General features: G+C 40.7%; 1 protein-coding gene across 2 annotated transcripts in view; it reads right to left on the bottom strand.

Moving 5' to 3' along the window:
* KIF13B (kinesin family member 13B) overlaps window positions 1-20,295 on the bottom strand; it is a 194,428-nt gene that overhangs the window by 96,213 nt on the left and 77,920 nt on the right. For both annotated transcript variants that reach the window (XM_021665164.2, XM_064368766.1), the window contains exons 7-12: window positions 17,421-17,508; window positions 15,621-15,755; window positions 11,832-11,944; window positions 10,622-10,733; window positions 2,639-2,851; window positions 1,234-1,344 (exon numbers count right to left, since the gene is read on the bottom strand). In XM_021665164.2, coding sequence (XP_021520839.2) covers window positions 1,234-1,344; window positions 2,639-2,851; window positions 10,622-10,733; window positions 11,832-11,944; window positions 15,621-15,755; window positions 17,421-17,508 — 772 coding nt within the window. The remainder of the gene's footprint in view (window positions 1-1,233; window positions 1,345-2,638; window positions 2,852-10,621; window positions 10,734-11,831; window positions 11,945-15,620; window positions 15,756-17,420; window positions 17,509-20,295) is intronic.

Consider the following 20,295-nt stretch of genomic DNA (forward strand, 5'->3'; position numbering starts at 1 on the left):
CAACTTGGGTAATAACAGTCCCCATCTTGTAAGACTACTGAGAGGATTACATAAAGTACTGTAGTTGAAAGTGCTTAGCATAGGGCTCAACACATAAGTGTATCCAATAAACGATGGTGTTACAGTCATCATCAGTTACTGTGTACAGGTAGGACACTTACTCTCTTCGCTACAGAAGAACAAACTAGGGCCAGTGAGTAGAAATCAAAGAAAAAAAGACTGATTTAATCGCTACTATTGTTCACCAAGAGCCTGTTAGATGGAGTCCTGAGCTTCACATTACCATATATATTTCTAAAATAGAAGTTGTATAATCATGAAACAGGAAAGCCACAGTGTACATCTAGTATTAGGTAGACACTTTTTCTCCCAATGCTAAACTAGATCTTCCTAGACTGACACTAATGTGCCCCTCTTAAGATTTCTGTTTTTATTTTGAATGAAGTCTTGCTCTGTTGCCCAGGGTGGAATACAGTGGTGCCATCTCAGCTCACTGCAACCTCTGCCTCTTGGGTTCAAGTGATTCTCTTGCCTCAGCCTCCCAAGTAGCTGGGACTACAGGTGTGCACCACCATACCCAGCTCTTTTTTTTTTTTTAAGTAAAGACGGTGTTTCTCCATGTTGGCCAGGCTGCTCTAGAACTCCTGACCTCAGGTGATCCACCCGTCTTGGCCTTCCCAAGTGCTGGGATTACAGGCATGAGCCACTGTGCCTGGTCATTACCCTAAGATTTTGTAACTATCTCTGTTACTAGAAAACGGTGAGAGACCGGTCACCTCAGATTTAGGAATTTCATGTTCTTTTCACTGAGCTTTCACATGAAACCAAGAAGTTCATGGCATGATATCTATTACCAGTATTTTTTTTCTTGGCCACACGAACTAGATTGAGTAATTCTGTAATTTCAGGAAGTTCCTTAGGTCTCCAAAGCACTTAACAGAATGGGGTGTTAAGAGCCAGAGGCTACAAAGGAGTTACTTCATTTAATTTTTTAAAAAGATTACTGACACTAAAAAATTATTTCTTACATAAACAATCAAGTGCAATTATATCCTGTTTATCCTTCAAATTAATTTTACAAAGTACAGATTCTCTTAGCTCTAGATTCCTAATGACAGTGCAAGATTTGCCATCAGCCAAACTGAAGATCAGAAAGGAAGCAGAAACACCACGTGTCCCACCATGAAAACTGCCGTGAGGTTTCATGTGCTTCACCAGTCAGGAAACACGAACCTGTGCAATCTCCTCCGTTTTCCTTAATTTCTCCTCCCAGGTCACAGTCATTTCCTGGATTAGCTTCTCAGATTCTTCCAACCGGTCCTTTAGCTCTGGAGATTTCATTGCCTACAAGCAAAACGTTGACTTCATGAAATGTCTGGACGATGCCCTGGAAAAAGGAGTGGCCAAATCTAAAAGGACAAAAGTAACAACCTGGCTCCTCTGGGCTGAATGTCATGCTGAGGTCTGATATCTACCTGAACCATAATGACTGACCTTCCTGGGCCCAGCACCACAAATGTTCTGAGGACCACACCCTTATCAAGTTATCCAAAATACACCCAAAAGGAAGACTTTTTCTTTTCTGCCACCTTACTGTGAACATACAATTACATTTAAGGATGCAAAAATATAAAGCTAGTAAGGTTTTATTTTTTAAGTGCCAATAGGTTATACATCTTGACTCAGACACATGATTCATTCTAGCTGTTACCGATGACTTCGGGAATTGATCCACAGATATACAGACTAAATGTTTACGTGCTGCAGACTGGATAGTGTTATTAATATCAAGGAGACAACAAAGTTTCTTCATGGACTGTAAAGTTATGCCCATAAAAACAGGATGAAATTCAACAGATAAAAATATGATCAAGATAATCATCTTGACCATGTCTCTTACTGATTTATTCCCAGAAAACAGGTATGAAAAAGAAGGCAAACTCCAGAAATAGCCCCACAGTGCTGGGTAACTGTGAGAAAAGAAATGATAATGAAAGCAGGAATCCTGAATCTGATATTTCATTCCACTTTCCCAGGAGGATGAGCACTTGGGTTGCAGGACAGAGTTGTGTGGGTTTTCAAAGTTATTAATGCAACATTATCCATTATAGAATACAAAGAAGACAGCTATAATGGAGTACCACTAAATACATGGGTACTTACTTCTACTATAAAATATTTTCTGTAAACATAATTAACACACAACTTGGAAAAGCTAGATTATGAAGGTGTGGAAGACTCAAGATTTTCATTCTGGCTTCTACCAGGTAACAAATGAGATTCAACAAAAATCCTGCTCTCCATCATTTTCTGCACAAAAATTAAATTATATGCACATGGTCTCCAGCATCTCTCTCCTCCTCTCCCTTATTCTATTATACCTCTCTTTTGTCTGCCACCTGAATGGAAATGCAAACATTTTCCCAGTTCTCTTTAACTGCTCCTATTCAATCTTTTTAACATCTGTAAGAACTCTTTGGATTCCTTTATTTATTACTCATCTCAAAGTTCTCTTGCTATAAGAAATTCACAAATTTTAAGTAGAGTCCTCCTCACTCACAGCCCAGTGGAAGAAAATTCAAGCTCTCGCCTGGCTCCCCCTTCTGGACTCCCAGGGACGCGCAGTTGTGCCTCGTACCTCTGCTTTGGTCAGCTGTTCTCGGAGTTTCTCAACTTCTTCCCGGAGATCCCGGATAATTCGGGCATTAGGGTCTTCATTCACCACAGCGTGGTTAACGATATGCTTGGCTCGATCTGCATACCTCAGCGTTGAGAGGGTTTCATCATAGTTATCAGCTGCAGGACTCACAGTAGCCACCATGGCGGTCTTGCTGTTACCCCCAAGGCTGTCCTAAGGAGAAAAAAGAAAGTTGAGTAGCATTTTAAACCTCGAAGAAGACATCATATGAGAAAAGTGAAATCAGAAATGGTGAACAAATTTTGCCAGCTCAAACACGTTCAGCGACAGAGCGAGGGCTGAAAGGCAGGTGCACTGATTCGAGTACTGTGCTGTTTCTTCTCTGCCAAGTTATGCTACTAAAAAGAGGGAGTTTCAGCCTTTGATAAAGGCCGGGGAAATGTCATGAAAAATACCTTTATTTCAGTTTCACAAAAATTAATTCTAAGTCAGTGTGTCCTATTTTATAGGTAAGATGATACCACAAGAAAAGAGACTACTCAGAACAAAAAAGGACTCCTTACATGCCTCCAATACCTTTGGTAGAGCAACAAGCATGATATTTAATTGACAACCCCCTCCACCACCCTCTGTACTGGGAGTCTCTGTGAAGCCTAATGATGGCTCAGAAAGTTGCTGTTACAAGCTACCAAACACCTTGTAAAGTTTTTAAAACATAGGGTACAATTATGGTCTTAGAAAAATATGTTAAAGAAACTTCATTTTCTTCACACTGATAGTACCATCAGAAGCTACTAAGGTTTTAAGTTCTAAACAAGCATTTCCACCATTCAGACAGTGGTCCTAAGAAGACAGACTCTCTTCATGACACTCAAACTGCTAAGTACAGTCAAACGGCTTTAGGACTGACTAGCTTCCAACCGACTGAAAAAACGACCCTTGCTAGAGAACGTTAAAAACAGCGAGATACAACTCAAGTACAAAGCTAGACTTGGGACATTAAGCCCACCGCGCTCTGCTGCACCACAGACAAGGCTGCCTACTGGCTACCCTCCTGGTGCCCACATCCCGGTATCCTCCCCTTCCACTGAGTGTGGCCAGGACTTATGCATCGGTCTCTAAGGAACGAAAGTGATGGCATGTCACTTCTAAGGGTAGATTCAAAGAAGATGGTGGCTTCTGTCTTGGGTGTTTTCCTTCACTCTGGGGGAAACGGGCTTCCATAGTGAGATGGCCCTACAAAGAGAGGCCCACAGCAGTCAGTTTGGAAGCAGATCTTCTGGACCCTGCCGACAACCATGTAAGTGAGCAGACACCTCCCCGCACCAGTCATGCCTTGAGATGATGATGACAGCAGCCCCTCATCCCCGACACTTTAGTTACACCCATGTCAGACATCACGGCTAGAGCCACTTCGTTAAGCTGCATGCACCGAGTCCTGACCTATGGAAACCCTAAGACAATAAATGACTTGTTTGGAGCTGTTCCATTCTGGGGGTGATCTGTCACAAGCAACAGATAAGTACTCATACACCAACCCAGGCTGAGATGAATCATCAAAGCAAACAAACAGAAAGAGTGAATACTCTGCAGTAACAGAGTGTCACTGAATGACAGACTCTCAAGATTAGAGGAAACACTCCAACAGGCCAGTAACGGTGAATTCATCAGAGCGTGAGAAAACTAATTACTTTGGGGCGGTATTAACCTATGGGAAACTCCTACTTTTGAAGATACAAAGCCTTTCCATTCTTATTACAACTAAAATGTGTTGGAACCATCTGTGATCTCCCCAGTATTTGTGCACACACTTTATTTACTTAAGTCTCCACCTTTTGTGAGATCAATTTAACACAGAGCCTGGTTTTATCGATGAGAAAACAGGTTTCTTCCGACAATGGAGGTTAATGTAGCACTCTGCCTAAAAATCCAGAACTGGTAAGTTTAACAATATCCTAGCCCAGCTGGATTCTGCCTTCAAGCCTAACATGATTTCCACTCCCCCACGGCTGCCCACAGTACATATTTGGTAACACAGAGAAAGTTCAGACCTGAGGATTAAGTAAAGTGACCTGACATCTTTCCAGATTACTTTGCCCTAGTTTCAGAAACAAAGTGATTCCTGAGGTTTTGCTAAAAGTTCAGTATGATCACAGACAATATATCCCTTATTCATATACCAGTGGAAGTTCGGTTTTCCACAGAACACATAATTATATTGATGAAGAAAATATAAGTTAGCGCATGACACAGAAGGAACTACAACTAATTTGGACTTTAGGAAGTCAAAGCCATGACTGTTTGTTCACTCTTCCCTTCTAGACACTAATCTCACATAGCTGGTGCCCCAGATTTGACAACTTTGAGAAAAATTTCACGAAGAGTCCCCTGCACATGAATGAAATTCCAATGTGATACAACAAGAGCTCAGGAGTTCAATCTCATTGCAGTTTGGTTCGCTAGCGGCATCGCACTGCCTTCTGAGAACCACCACACATTGTCAGCCCACGTCAACAGCAAATGCTATCAGTTGAAAAGGGATTTGTAACAATAGTTACCAAAGGAGAAAAGCATGTATATTGTGCTTCAATTTATGCTGAGAAAAGGAAACCTGGCAAACAACAAATGCTTGATATTTTAAAAGTCCTTGTTCATGGAACAACAATACCCTTATGTTAAAAATGACCTCATGCCATCAGCAAAAAGGAAATCGCAACAAAAGAACTGGCACTCATTCAAGGAGAAAGTAGAAAGTGTCTTGTTTACTCTGTAATTGTTTAATTAGGCAAATCAGACTAGGTTTGTCTCAAGGTGGCAACTGCAAATTAGACATAGGAAAGAATTTACTTTTGGAAGTCAGAATTTTTAAAAGCTGAAAGAACTCTGTGAAGACATATAATCAAATTATTTCATTTTACAGATGAGAAAGTGAGACCCAGGAAAATAACAGACGTTTCAAAGGTCACAGAGCTGGTTCAGAACAAGGCTGAAATTACTCATTCATTAGACTCTTCCTAGAGCTCACCGTCTAGGGCGGATGCAGGTAAGCAAACACTATATAATAGGAACTAAGACGATAGGAATAAATACAATATGGTCAGAAACAAACAGCAGAGAGCCAAATCTTGAAAAGGTTAAGGAAGACTCTCACAGAAATTGACAGTGGAGACCCAAAGATAGAGAAGCATTACCCAGGTAAAGGGAGAAGGGAGAGAAGGGAGGAGAGACTGAAGAGATGGGAGGAGAAAGCATGTTCCAAGTTAAATTAAGAGTAAAGTCCTAGAGGTAAGACAACACTCTTCACTTAGCTAGAATCTGTAATACCAAGGGGCACAGGATGAACAATGAAAAGTCAAGGGGGACAGCTCATGGAGGACCTTGTAAGTCACACACCATTAAAGAATTTGGACTCCATGGCTGGGCGTGGTGACTCGCACCTGTAATCCCAGCACTTTGTGAGGCCAAGGCTGGAGGATCACTTGAGTCCAGAAGTTCAAGACCAGCTTGGCCAACATAGTGAGACCCCATTTATACAGAAAAGGAAAAAAGAATTTGGACTTTATCCTAAGGGCCTATGGACATATACTGAAGAGACTGAGGGTTAAGAATATTAATTTAGAAAGATGTTCCAACCTAACCATGGAGAAAGGACTGGACTAAGAAAGTTCAAGGGAAATGATTGTCATACAGCCAACAGATGAAAATGGCCGTCATTAGGGAGGTGGTGGCAGGAATGAAAAGAGGCGGATGAATTAGAAAGGTACTCATTATCTGAGCACTCATTACCAGACGTTACTTCATGTTAAGAGGCCCACATTTAGAAGGTTATTCAGAGAACCAAAAATCATCTTAATGTGAAATAGTTCTCCACTGACCACTTAGCGAATGCATAGCCCTTATTTAATGGTTGTTCTATCCTCCGTGGAAGAAGAGCACTCACATCCATCCTGGACCAAATCACCAAGAAGAGCCGCAGCTTCTCTCATTCTCAGATGTTACACACATTAAGAGCACAACACAATTATAATGCAAATACAAGGCAAAAGAAAAAAGGCCCTGTGAAACTGAAAGTATTATAGAAGATGAGCAATTTTACAAGTTCAATGGAAATTATGTTGGAGAACATAGGAAGTATGCCTATGCCAAACTCGGATCCAGATGACTCAGACTAAGAATTTAAGAAGGAAAAAGCAACAGGGACCTAAACCCACTTTAACGGAAAAGGATCTGCACTTCAAGCAGTTTGGAGAAGGCTCTGGGAAAACTGCTTAAGCTCTGGAACATGTTTTGCAAAAAATGCCCCTATTCATGATCTTCTGTGAAGGTCAAATGATGTAAAAAAAAAAGATCACACACATTTTTTTCTTTTCTTTTTTTTTTTTTTTCTTTTTAGACAGAGTCTTGCTCTGTCACCCAGGCTGGAGAATAGTGGCATGGTGTCAGCTCACCACAACCTCTACCTCCTGGGTTCAAGTGATTCTCCTGCCTCAGCCTCCCAAGTAGCTGGGATTACAGGTACGGGCCACCACTCCCAGCTAATTGTTGTATTTTAGTAGAGATGGGGTTTCGTCATGTTGGCCATGCTGGTCTCAAACTCCTGTCCTCAGGTGATCTGTCTGCCTCAGCCTCCCAAAGTGCTGGGATTACAGGCATGAGCCACCATGCCCAGCTAAATCACATATATTTTTAATGAAAAAATAATGACAAGTATCCAGCAAACACTTATTTTTAACACATCAAAGTTGCAATTATAACCTAAATTAACTAAACAGCAAATTAACTGAGCTTTTAAAAAATGCTTTTGGTTTCATTCTTCAAGTACTATGAACAGTTTTTTCATTATTTTCTATCAAAGACTGGTAAACATCAAGCGAGTATCCTTCTAATGAAAAATAACCTTTGATAAGAAGAGCACAGCCTTGGCAAAAAATAGATGCACAGCAAAGTCAGCGCTGATTCCAATCCCGATCCTGACATTCATTAGTTCTGCACCCTCTGTCTCATCTGACCACTGGGAACACCACCCTTGCCCTTCTGAGAAGGAAATGAGACGATGTCCATGAAGCCCTTGGCACGGCACCAAACACTCCTGCAGCAGGTGCTCCTGGCCTCCAGCCCACTGAGGTCACTCCGCGACCACCCATGCCATTTTCACTATGTCAATTTACAAAAGATATTTCTTATGGTTGTTTTAAATGGACTCAAGTAGCAATACTGAAACAAGGACAATGTATGATCAGGAAATGTTTCTGTGGAAAGTCTGAGGAAAAAGTATCTTATTAAGATGTCTTCTAGAAACCAGGCATGGTGACTCCTAACTGTAATCCCGGCACTTTGGAAGGCAGAGGCAGAAGAATACTTAAGCCCAAGAGTTCAAGACCAGCCTGGGCAACATAGCAAGACCTCATCACTACTAAAAGTTAAAAAAAAAAAAAAAAAACAAGATTAGCCAGGCATGGTGGTGCATGCCTGTAGTCCCAACTACTCAAGGAGGCTAATGTGGAAGGATCACCTAAGTCCAGGAGTTCCAGACTGTAGTGAGTTATGATTGCACCACTGCACTCCAGTCTGGGCAACTGAGACATCCTAGCTGGGGCAGAGGGGGAAGACTTAAAAAAGACTTCTTCTATAAAAAAACAAATTCCTGGCCAGTCACAATGGCGCATGCCTGTAATCCCAGCACTTCAAGAGGCTGAGGCAGGTGGATCACTTGAGGTCAGGAGTTCAAGACCAGCCTGGTCAACACAGCAAAACCCCATCTCTATTAAAAATACAAAAATTAGCCAGGTGTGGCGGCATGAGCCTATATGTAATCCCAGCTACTCGGGAGGCTGAGGCAGAAGAATCACTTGAACCAGGAGGTGGAGGTTGCAGTGAGCTGAGATTGCGCCACTACACTCCATGGTTACCTTTTATGATAAGAGCACCTATAATATACTCTCTTAGCAAATTTTTTTGTATACAATACAGTGTTATTAACTACAGTCCTTACACGGCCCATCAGATCTCTAGACTTATTATCCTACATAAATGCAAGTTTACTCACTCATTTTTAAAGGTATCTATTTACTCTATCATTTTAATGGCCTTTGTGAGAAAGGATTATATTCATCCTCCAAAGTCTTGAATTTTGTTTGCTTTTCTAATTATTCTACAGAAAAAAACAACCACAAAATATTTTTGTTAGTTTTGCAGAAGTAGAAGTGCTTATGCTCTTTGAGATAGGAAGGAAAAGTAAATTTATTTTTTTTTAGTTAGGGTAAAAGCACTGAGGTATTTAGTTATGGAGACTGACCTCAGTGATTCCAGTAACAAAAGCTGAGTAAAAATGTTCTACTTTAAAAGACTGAAAGTTAGAATTGTCTTTATGACGAATCGAATTGTTTTAGTTTTCTTCCTAATAATTATCTCTTACTATCTGATGTTTGTGAGGCTGCATGAAGAACCTTTACAAGGGGTTTTAATTATCACAATTTGTTTACACTTTTACTTAAATTTTAACAGTACTGCATTTTGGTCAAAGGAAGTAATCAATTTTCTACTGTGGCAAATTTATTGAATTTTAGCATTATATTTAAGAAAGAACACACTGACATTTATGCAAAGAATGGTTTATTTTAACAAAACATATCCAAATAGTGCCCGGAGTCTTGAATTAAAAAATTGAATACTAGTAACTCTTGAGAGGAGGTAGAAACCAGGAGAAACCCCTACATTGTTTCACAAAGGCCATTTTCTAATCATGCTATGGACTAAATCAGTAACTGTGTCCTCTACCAAGCTACTGGGGGGGCCCATGTTGAACTCATCTTAATATTTTCAACCCCTAATGCAATGCATGCCAGGTGCTCAACAAATTCTTAATCAATAAGAAAATAAAGCATCACAAAACTAAACAGGGCACATGAAATTATTTCCCCACTTGAAAAATAGAAAAAAAGTATTAAAGGATTTAGTCAGGTGACACCTCTATAAAAGGGTTAAATTGTCACTACAACTTATATCCTCTAATTCCCAGTCCGATATCCAACTCACCACACCAACTTATGAAGACTAAAGGCGCCCTAGAAGGCTGGCAGAAGCTGCAAAGTGTCTTTTTTAACCAAACTCCTATTACACGTTATCACTATCTCTGCCATGGATCTGTCACCAGCTAATGTTCTAACATTGCGTGTGCACATCTAATCTCCCTTACGAGCTAAAGAAGGCAAGAAGTGCGCTCTGTCTTCCTATGTTTAAAATGGGGGATACATTCTCCTCCTCCCACGGGACATTGGCTTTCTTCTTTCTCACTTCCACTGCTCTTCCATGCTGAATCAATTCATCAATGAATGACTGTGTGCCCTACTCCGCAGCCTCTAACAACAGAACTACCTAATGTAGATGATGGGGTGACAGATGCAGCAAACCGCCATGGCATGTCTATACCTACGTAACAAACCTGCACGTTCTGCACATGTATCCCAGAAATTAAAGTACAATAAATAAATATTAAAAAAAAAAAGAAGCCAAAAGCAATAAAGCCATCATGAGTAAAGCTAAACAGAAAGCAAGGTCTGAATGTCCTGAAGTTAAACAGAAAACAAGCTCCAAAATATCCGCCCAACAAAAGGGTCTGTGGAAGGCCAGGGTGGCCCAGCTGAACATGGGGCCAGCGGAGGCTCCTCCTCCATGACGCATGCAGCAGTCAGATTCGCACAAGGCCCTTTCTCTAGCCCCCCAAATCTCCGGAAGCAATTATGTGATTCCACGTGCACCCAGCAACCCCACTGCATCCAGGTTCTAGTAAGCTGGGTTGTGAATTGCTAGGAAAAAAACCTATGTTTATTCCATCAAAAATGTCATTACAGTAAGAGCCTAATAATTATACATTTGCCCACCAATGGAGGACATAATACCTGGAAGGGATTAACAGTCTACTCTTTTTTCTTCCTTCTTGCCAACCACCAAAAGTATGCCAGGAAGAAAAAAAGAAAAACTTACTTTGAGCAGCCAAGTGAGAACTGAGTCACGATACGGAACGAATTTATTCTTGTTTTTGCCAGCACTCTGATCTGCAAGGGCTGAGATAACCAGGCCGAGGGTGGTGAGGGACCTGCAGGGTGCAACAAACCGAAATAATTACAAAAATGGAAGCTATCGAATGTCACAGTTTAGCACAAAGATTGAACACCAAGATGCCCTGGACCTGCATGTGAAAAGGACCCTGTCAGCATTTTGCCACTCAGTTCAAAAGCATACAACTTGAAATAGCTATTTTCTCCCAATACTGCTATAAGCAATAAAAATGCTTAGCCCAGTATTTTTTAGTACATAAAAATGTGCGCTGTAAATCTTCAAGTCAAGGTAACACAAAAACCATGTATCTTTAAGAAAGGAAGACAGAAACACAATAATTAAACCACAGGACAAACAAAAATTGTATATATGAGATTCAATAGTAGGACAGCATCTGTGTGACGGTGTTCTATCACCTCCATTCGGTTTCTTATGACTCCTATGTGTCCTTCTGGGAGCCACAAGGACAGAAAAGCTTCCTACCCATAATGAGCTAACAATTTAGCTTCAGGGAGAAAATTTAACCCTATGAAGGAAATGATAAACTAAATATTACTTCATAAAGTCTTAGCTTCTTGGACTTGGACAACTCCGACAGTGTTTATAAAAGGAAAAGCTCAATGTGGTTAGTGCATGTTTCTCCAAAGAGCATTACACAGGTCAAGATCAACAGCTCCACTCTGAGAGATCAGAAACCTTTCATCTTCTCTATAGCTTAGACCAGTGGTTCTCACCTGGTGGGTGACTGTGCCCCCACAGAAAACAGCCACTGAGAGTAAGTTCAGGTTGACACAACTAGGGGTGCGGGGAGAGGTGGTGGCCACTACTGCCATCTAGTAGGAAGAAGCCAGGGATGCAGCTAGACACTGCAAAGCACAGGATCACCCCTCCCATGAAAAGAATTACCCAACCCAAAAGGGCAATAGGGTCACTGCTCAGAAACCCTGACCTGACTGAGGCTGTGCTCTTTGGTCCCATCAGGCATCAGGCATCTCAACAAAACCTAAAATAAGCCCAGGCCCGTTGAAAACACCAGAAAAAAATTCCAAATCACCTTGTTATTTTAACAACCACACGTGTTCCCTTATTGGCTATTAAATAAATAAAGCAATAAACATAAGCTTCGAGCACTTACTTGTTTATGTTGCTCCCTTCCTTCAGTCTGTCCCCTGCAGCACCGGTCTTCGTTGCTCGTTCACTGCCAGCTAAATCCACCAGGCTGAGTTTGCCCACTTTCTCTCCAGATGTCTACAAGTAAGTCAATCAATACTAAGAAACAGGAACACAGGGCCAGGCATGGTGGCTCACGCCTGTAATCTCAGAACTTTGGGAGGACAAGGAAGAAGGATCACCTGAGCCCAGGATTTCAAGAACAGCCTGGGCAACACAAGAAGATCCTCTCTCCACAAAAAATTTTTAAAAAACAGCCGGCCATGGTGGTATGTGCCTATAGTCCCAGCTACTTGGGAAGCTGAGGTGAGAGGTCACTTGAGCCCAGAAGTTCCAGGCTACAGTGAAACTGATAGTGCAGTCATATAGTTCCAGTGCTATATGATTGCACCTCTGAATTCCAACCTGAGCGACAGAGACCCTGTCTCTTAAAGAACAATACAGGGTGGGTGCGGTGGCTCACACCTGTAATCCCAGCACTTAGGGAGGCCGAGGCAGGCAGATCACCTGAGGTCAGGAGTTCAAGACCAGCTCAACCAACATGGAGAAACCTCACCTCTACCAAAAATACGAAATTAGCCAGGGGTGGTGGCGCATGCCTGTAATCCCAACTACTTGGGAGGCTGAGGCAGTAGAATCGCTTGAACCTGGGAGGCAGAGGTTGCGGTGAGCCAAGATTGTGCCATTGCATTCCAGCGGGCAACAAGAGTGAAACTCCATCTCAAAAAAAAAAAAAAAACAAAAAGCAGTTCTGTCACAACTAAATAGATTTACGATGTAAACCCTTTATTAAGAGTATTTACTTTTACTTTGGTTGGGCACAGTGGCTCATGCCTGTAATCCCAGCACTTTGGGATGCTGAGGCGGGCGAATCACAAGGTCAGGAGATTGAGACTATCCTGGCTAACACAGTGAAACCCCGTCTCTACTAAAAAATATAAAAAATTACCCAGGCGTGGTGGCACATGCCTATAGTCCCAGCTACTTGGGAGGCTGAGGCAGGAGAATCGCTTGAACCTGGGAGGCAGAGGTTGCAGTGAGCTGAGATTGTGCCATTGCATTCCAGCCTGGGCAACAAGAGTGAAACTCCGTATCAAAAAGAAAAAATACAAAAAGCAGTTCTGTCACAACTAAATGGATTTATGATGCAAACCCTTTATTATAAGTATTTATTGCTACTTCGGTCAGGCACGGTGGCTCATGCTTGTAATCCCAGCACTTTGCAATGCTGAGGCGGGCGAATCATGAGGTCAGGAGATTGACACTATCCTGGCTAACACAGTGACACTCCGTCTCTACTAAAAAATATAAAAAAGTACCCAGGTGTGGTGGCACATGCCTATAGTCCCAGCTACTTGGGAGGCTGAGGTAGGAGAATTGCTTGAACCTAGGAGGCGGAGGTTGCAGTGAGCCGAGATTGCGCCACTGTACTCCAACCTAGGTGACAGAGTGAGACTCCATCTCAAAAAAAGAAAAAGTATTTACTATTACTTTAAAATTATTTTGTGCTGCTATAACACACTATAAGAAAACTGTACAATCTAATGATTGAGACAGAAAATTTATAAATGAAAGCTAATTATCTCAGACACACAATGCCTCCAAAATGGGCCATTTTGAAGGGTGCCCAACAAAATTTCCACAGCAGTATATAGAAGTATTTCCAAGACTTAAATTTTACTATTAGAAACTGTGTTTAAAATTTCCTGGGTATTTATCAATAATCCTGAGACAAAATGCTTGCAATTCTGACATAAAAATTTAATCTGACCTTTATATAATAGAAGAACCCCATAAAATCTCAGAACATTTTCTAATATGTACTCCTCATTCCTATATAATTCTATTTTACTTTATGTCAGGGGTTAGATTCACATCTTTTTCTAGTTAAGATATTATATACATACAGATACACAGATATATTTATCAAAATGTTTTCTTATCAAGCACATACATGTAACATACTTTATACTTCAGTAACAATACAAGAAATGCAGGAAACCAACACCAAAATCTGTAGATTGGATCATATATAAAGCTTTCCTTTAAAATAGACGTTTATTTCCATAAATAAACATGCTGTTAACAAAAGGATATTCAGCGTCCCAAGTCAAAAATACTTTCAGTTGTTTAAAAAAAAGTCTTCAGTATGTTTTTTGTTTTATGGAAAAAAAGGAAATAAGAAACAAAGAACGTTTTGTTGTTACACTAATCTTGCTGTGATGGTAAAAGGAGAAAAATATGCTTTCAGCAGATGAAAATCCTGCCAAAATACAGCACTCTGCCAGGGTGATTATTTTACCTTCTGGTATTTGAAATGGACACACTAGGGGGTAGACATCATAATAAAATAAGTAAAATTCACATAAAAAGAGGGAAAACGCAAATATATTAGGCAACAGAGAAGCCTGCAATGTGGCAGAAGCCTGTATATCTCTGATTGGGTTTATCTTCACAAGATTCAAAGCCAAACACTCAAAAAGTTCTTCTACAAAAGTGAGTGATTTTATAGTACCATTTCCCCAGTGTCACTTACTCCTTCTAATAGTGTTACACAGAAGGCAACACTGCAAAAGAACCTCCGCTAAATCAGCTAGGTTTTTGTTGTTGTTTGTTTGTTTTATTTTTAAATTTATTTTTATTTATTTATTTATTTATTTTTAAGATGGGGTTTCACCATGTTGGTCAGGCTGATTTTGAACTCCTGACTTCAGGTGATCCACCTGCCTTGGCCTCCAAAGTGCTTGGATTACAGGCGTGAGCCACCACGCCCGGCTTTTTTGATACAGGGTCTTGCTCTGTTGTCCAGTACAATGGGGTAATCACAACTCACTGCAGCCTCAAATTCCTGGGCTCAACCAATTCTCCCACCTCAGCCTCCCTACGCTAGGTCTATGGGCATGAACCACCCACACCCACACCACACATGCTAATTTTTAAATTTTCTGTAGAAATGGAGTCTCACTATGTTACCAGACTGTTCTCCAGCAGAACACTATGTTACCAGACTGCTCAAGCAATCCTAACGCTATGGCCTCCCAAAGTGCTGGGATTGCAGGTGTGAGGCACAGTGCCTGGGCAAGCAAGGGCACTACCACTGGCTCATGCAGTTATCCATCGCAGTTTAAAACGCAAAAACTGCTGGCACAGAGACACTGGGCCACCGGTGCACTTAACTTCTGCTCCACCTTCCTTTAGTGGGAGTGGGCGGGGAGCTTAAAGCCACATTTCTGACTCCCTGGCAGCCTGGGCTCAGTATACACCTGCTAGAGGCTGGAAAGCAGAAGTAGAGCAGAGGCCGCCCGCTGCCCCTTTCTGGCTTTTTCTGCTGGCAGAGGGACTGGGGAAACACAAGCACATTCTCCAGCTCCCAGGGTGCTATGAGGCAGCAGCATGGACAGAAGCGACCTCTCTCTTCCTGCTTCCTGGATCACAGCTACGGGTATGCCTGGAACTCAGAGTTCTACAGGTGTCCTCATAGGTGGCACTGCCCCAGTAGTCAGATGTGTGCTGTTCGGACAGTTATTCCTCAAGAGGTAGTCTAGAACCCAGATGTCCCAACAATCCCAAAATCACCTGCTTCCCTACATGAAATCCCTTTCTGTTGAGCTAGAGTGGCTTGTTTCTTGTCCAGAGTCCTCATGGATACACAAGGCTAGCCAGGACTTTAATTCATCTAACACCTGAAGAGGAAAAAAATAAACCACCATCCACTTTAGAAATGTAGAAACAGGTCATGCATCTGAACACCTACCCCAGACTTCGCATCGTACAGTGTGTGTGTGAGGGTGATTTTGAAAACTGCATGGGATCGGCTACTCTCCTCGTTCATGTTGGTTGCAGCGACTGTGCGAGATTTGTTACCCTCAGACATCAACGACTCAATATCCTAAGTGGAAACAAGTCATAGACCCACATTTCATTACTTGTGTAATACACACTAAAACTCTGCTACACCACAAAAATGCATTATAAGTTTTGCTACTTAACAACATTTGGAGTTAACATTTTGTTTCTCAAGGAACGTTGAGCCCCAGGAAGTATAAGAGCCAATATTGTCTCTGAAAACTCAAATAAAAGTACATCATTTGCTACAGGTACAGAAGTGGCAGCTTCGGCTCAAAGTTCAGAGGCTGCAGCTGTTCATCTGCACACAAGATGAACAACTATGCCGTGCCAGCCCTCATCTAATATAGAAATTTGAAAAAGCTTAATTTCTTTAATACAGAAGCAATACAAATTTATTGTTAAAACAAATTAGATTATACAAAGAAGCACGCAACTAACTTGTGTTATTTGTCCCTTCATCCAGGCCTATCACCGACTATCACTATCTTACCAGACCTGTTTGTAAAAATTAGAACCTCAAGAGACTAATTTTCTGCATTGATTTACCACTTGGTTGCTGCTACTACTAAAAAACAGACAGCAAAATACAATAGGAAGATCATAGGATTTTTTCTTCCTTTTTTTTTTTAAATGCTATGAAACAGTTACACCTGGATTTTAGTTGCATTAATAACAATGCATATATATGACACCCGTCTGCCTCACAAGGATCTTATGAGGAGTGGGAAAAATGGTATATATGCAAGTTGACTAGATGCTTCCCATTACCCAGTCTTCACTTCCTTCCAGTAAGGATGCCCAAATCTTCAACTTAGCACATATGGCCGAGCTGACAGACTACATTTCCCAGATGCCCTTGCAGCTCAGTCTGGCCACATGACATTTTAGTGGATAAGATTTAAAATCAAAATAGGCCATGTGGGAATTCTCCTTAAGGGAGTAGGCATGCTATCACATTCTGAGAGCCATCTTGAACTATGGGAATAAGGGCATTACCACCCCTCTCTATGCTGACCACTGGAAGGAATCTAAGTCCCTAATAACACATTTGGGACCACCATACCAGCCCTGGAGAGTCTACCTCCATATTTCTTTTCCATGAAAAGTCTTGTTTCAATCACCACTCATTCATTTACATTTTCAAATGTATAATGAAAGCACCTACATAGACCAGGTACTTTCCAGACACTGAGGATATACAATGGGCACAAGAGACAGTAATCCATGTTTCAAAGAACTTAACTCTGTTACATTTTTTAGTGTTATATGCAACTGAACACAATCCTAACTGACACACATTACCAAAAACTTAAAATCACAGGTTTCTATTAAAAGAGTTTATGAAAAAATTCAACATGATACATAAAAAGCCTCCAAATAAAAACATTAATTGCAAAAGAAAGTAAAAGTGGGCCCCAGAATGGGAAAACAGCAAAAGATAAAACAATTTTCTACATCTATTCCAAACCCACTGTAGATCCATTAAGTCTGATAACTTTCCATTTAAAAGCAAAATCCTAGTCTATATTTATTTGCTGGTCTCTGATCAACTACCTCATTTTTAGGATTTCTGTAAAAAGTGACTTATTAAGTGATGCTATTATACATTTAATTTTTTAAAATAGTAACAAATTAAGCCAAGAAAAAAAAAAAGCCCCACCCAACTACACTGAATTTAAGTCATTCACATGCAGGATGTTGTTACCTTGTAGCTTGTGACAGCCAGTTTAGAAAGTCCATCCACATAAGGTCCCAACACACTATGCTCTCTGACTTTCAACGTCTGACGGCTTCTGTTCATGAAAAACAAAGTGATTTTTTAACAATAGCCTGTTTCTAAAAAGGACTCAGCTGTGCTCCATAAAAATACACAATGAATTCAAGAAGATCCAAATAAATAAAACCAATGGACTTGATTCCCAAAGAATTTAAACCAAACTTTAAAATCCTCACTGCGAAGGAAACTCCATAATGTGATTAAATACCACATCACTCAAAAGGGTACATTGTGGGATGTCTATTACTACTGCAAAGAATGCAGAGTCAAATAAATATGAACAATCTATTTGTCTCACACAGAATGTGGTACAAAGAGCAGAAACTCAGTAAATGTTAACTGTGCAAGAAAGGAAATCTACAGACCGGTCTCAGTCATGAAGAGAGACAAAAGACAACAAACTGAATCTAATGATTTCAAAATACAAAATTGGGCTTATCTCAGGGCTTCTAGCTATCGACCATTGGAAAAAAAGATCATGCACTTGGCTGGGCGAAGTGACTCATGTCTGTAATCCGAGCACTTTGGGAGGTCAAGGCCGAGACAAGCAGATCACTTGAGGTCAAAAGTTCGACACCAGCCTGGCCAACATGGCAAAACCTCATCTCTACTAAAAATACAAAAATCAGCCAGGCGTGATGGCAGGCACCTGTAATCCCAGCTACTAGGGAGCCTGAGGCAGAAGAATTGCTTAAATCCACGGGGCAGAGGTTGCAGTGAGCCGAGATCACTCCACTGTACTCCAGGCCTGGGTGACAGAGCAAGACTTCGACTCAAAAAAAAAAAAAAAAAAGATCCATGCACTTTCATCACAGCCTAACGGGGGCAGGGGGTGGGGAAGTATGATCATTTCAATAAATGCATGAGAAAAGATTCAATAAAATTAAGGCCAGGGCGGTGGCTCACACCTAGAATACCAGCACTTTGGGAGGACAAGGCAGGTGGATCACCTGAGGTCAGGAGTTCAAGACCAGTGTGGCCAATATGGTGAAACCCCATCTCTATTAAAAGTACAAAAATAAGCTGGACACAGTGGCACGTGCCTGTAATCCCAGCTACTAGGGAGGCTGAGGCAGGAGAACTGTATGAGCCCAGGAGGCAGAGGTTGCAGTGAGTCAAGATTGCTCCACTGCACTCTAGCCTGGGTGACAGAGCAAGACTCTGTCTCAAAAAACAAACAAAAAATTAAAATTAAATATTCATAAGTTAAAAAAAAACCCTCTCTTAACAAACAAGGAATTAATAAACTCAATAAAGAACATATGAAAAAAATGTAGAGCGCAGATAGCATACTTAATGATATAAACCAAAAATATTATGAATATTTGTTGAAGTGTCTGTCAAAGGGTACAAAGTTTGCACTAGGAGGAATATGTTCTTGAGATCTATTGCACAGCATGGTGACTACAGTCAATAACATAATGTGTATTTCAAAACTGCTGAGTAGATTTTAAATGTCTGCACCACAAAAAAAAAAGGTAAGTGTGAGAGATGATGGATATGTTAATTAGCTTGATACAATCATTCCATAATATATACATGATCAAAACACACTGTACTCCATAAACATATATAATTCTCATTTGTCAATTAAAAATCAAATTCTAAAAAAGAGTATTTGTTAATGATAAGATTAATGGTGATTTTCATTTCATATTTTTGTTTATCCTTATACCACAAATATGTGTCCATTTTTGAACTACACAAAATCTTGTTTTTTTAAATAAGTAATAAATTATAACGCTTAAAGTTTTGTTTGTTTTTCTGAAACAGAGTCTCATTCTATCGCCCAGGCTGGACTGCAGTACCACGATCTCAGCTCACTGCAACCTCCGCCTCCTGGGTCCAAGCAGTTTTCCTGCCTTAGCCTCCCGAGTAGCTTGAATTACAGGTATGCACCACCACACCCAGTTAATATTTGTATTTTTGGTAGACACGGGGTTTTGCCATGTTGACCAGGCTAGTCTTGAATTCCTGACCCCAAGTGACCAGCCCACCTCGGCCTTCCGAAGTGCTGGGATTACAGGCGTGACCCACTGCGCCCAGCCACTGTTTAGAGTTTTTTGGTGGTTCTTTGATGCCTGTGAAGAGAGGTGCATATTCCTCAGCTGATATGCAGGCTCATTTGTAATCTGTTCTTGACCACCTCTTAGTCAGTTTCTCCTAATCCTTACCTTAGGCAGGAATTCGTTTACTTTTGTCCATTTATACTATAATAAACTTTGGGCTCTAGAACAGCAAGAATAATGTCTTATTACTTTGGGAGCCTGCAATTCCTAGCACAAGTCCTGGCACGTAAGTAACACTAGGTGAATGAACAAACTTTGCTAACAAAGTGAAGATGAGCGAGATTAAGGTGACAAAGAGGACTCCAAATATGTTAGCTTCTGTGATTGGAGACAGTGCTAGTAACTAAGAAGGCAGGAAAGGAAGGGAAGAAATGTGGAACACATACAGTGAATGACTAGCATAGAAACTGAACCACACTCAATCACTTATACCCATAATAAAGAAAGCAAGTAGAAGAAAGTTCTAGAACAACCCTTCATATCAACAGTAAAATTAGGGGATAAGGAAATGACTGTTAAATCTAAGATCTATAGTACTCTAAGATCAAGCACTAAAGATGTCACTTATTACCATGTAACTCTTGATAAAGCAGATACAGAATATCTGATTTACTTCTCACCTAGCATATTTTCTATTATTCACTTCCTTTCATATTTCCTCTTAATGTATCCTCTATTATCTCCTGATTAAAACAAATTACTATATACTAGATGCTGAATTAATATAAGTAGTA

This window comes from Aotus nancymaae, unplaced genomic scaffold, assembly GCF_030222135.1.
Source record: "Aotus nancymaae isolate 86718 unplaced genomic scaffold, 86718_ANA_hifiasm-v0.15.2.pri h1tg000079l, whole genome shotgun sequence".
Taxonomy (NCBI): Eukaryota; Metazoa; Chordata; class Mammalia; order Primates; family Aotidae; genus Aotus; species Aotus nancymaae.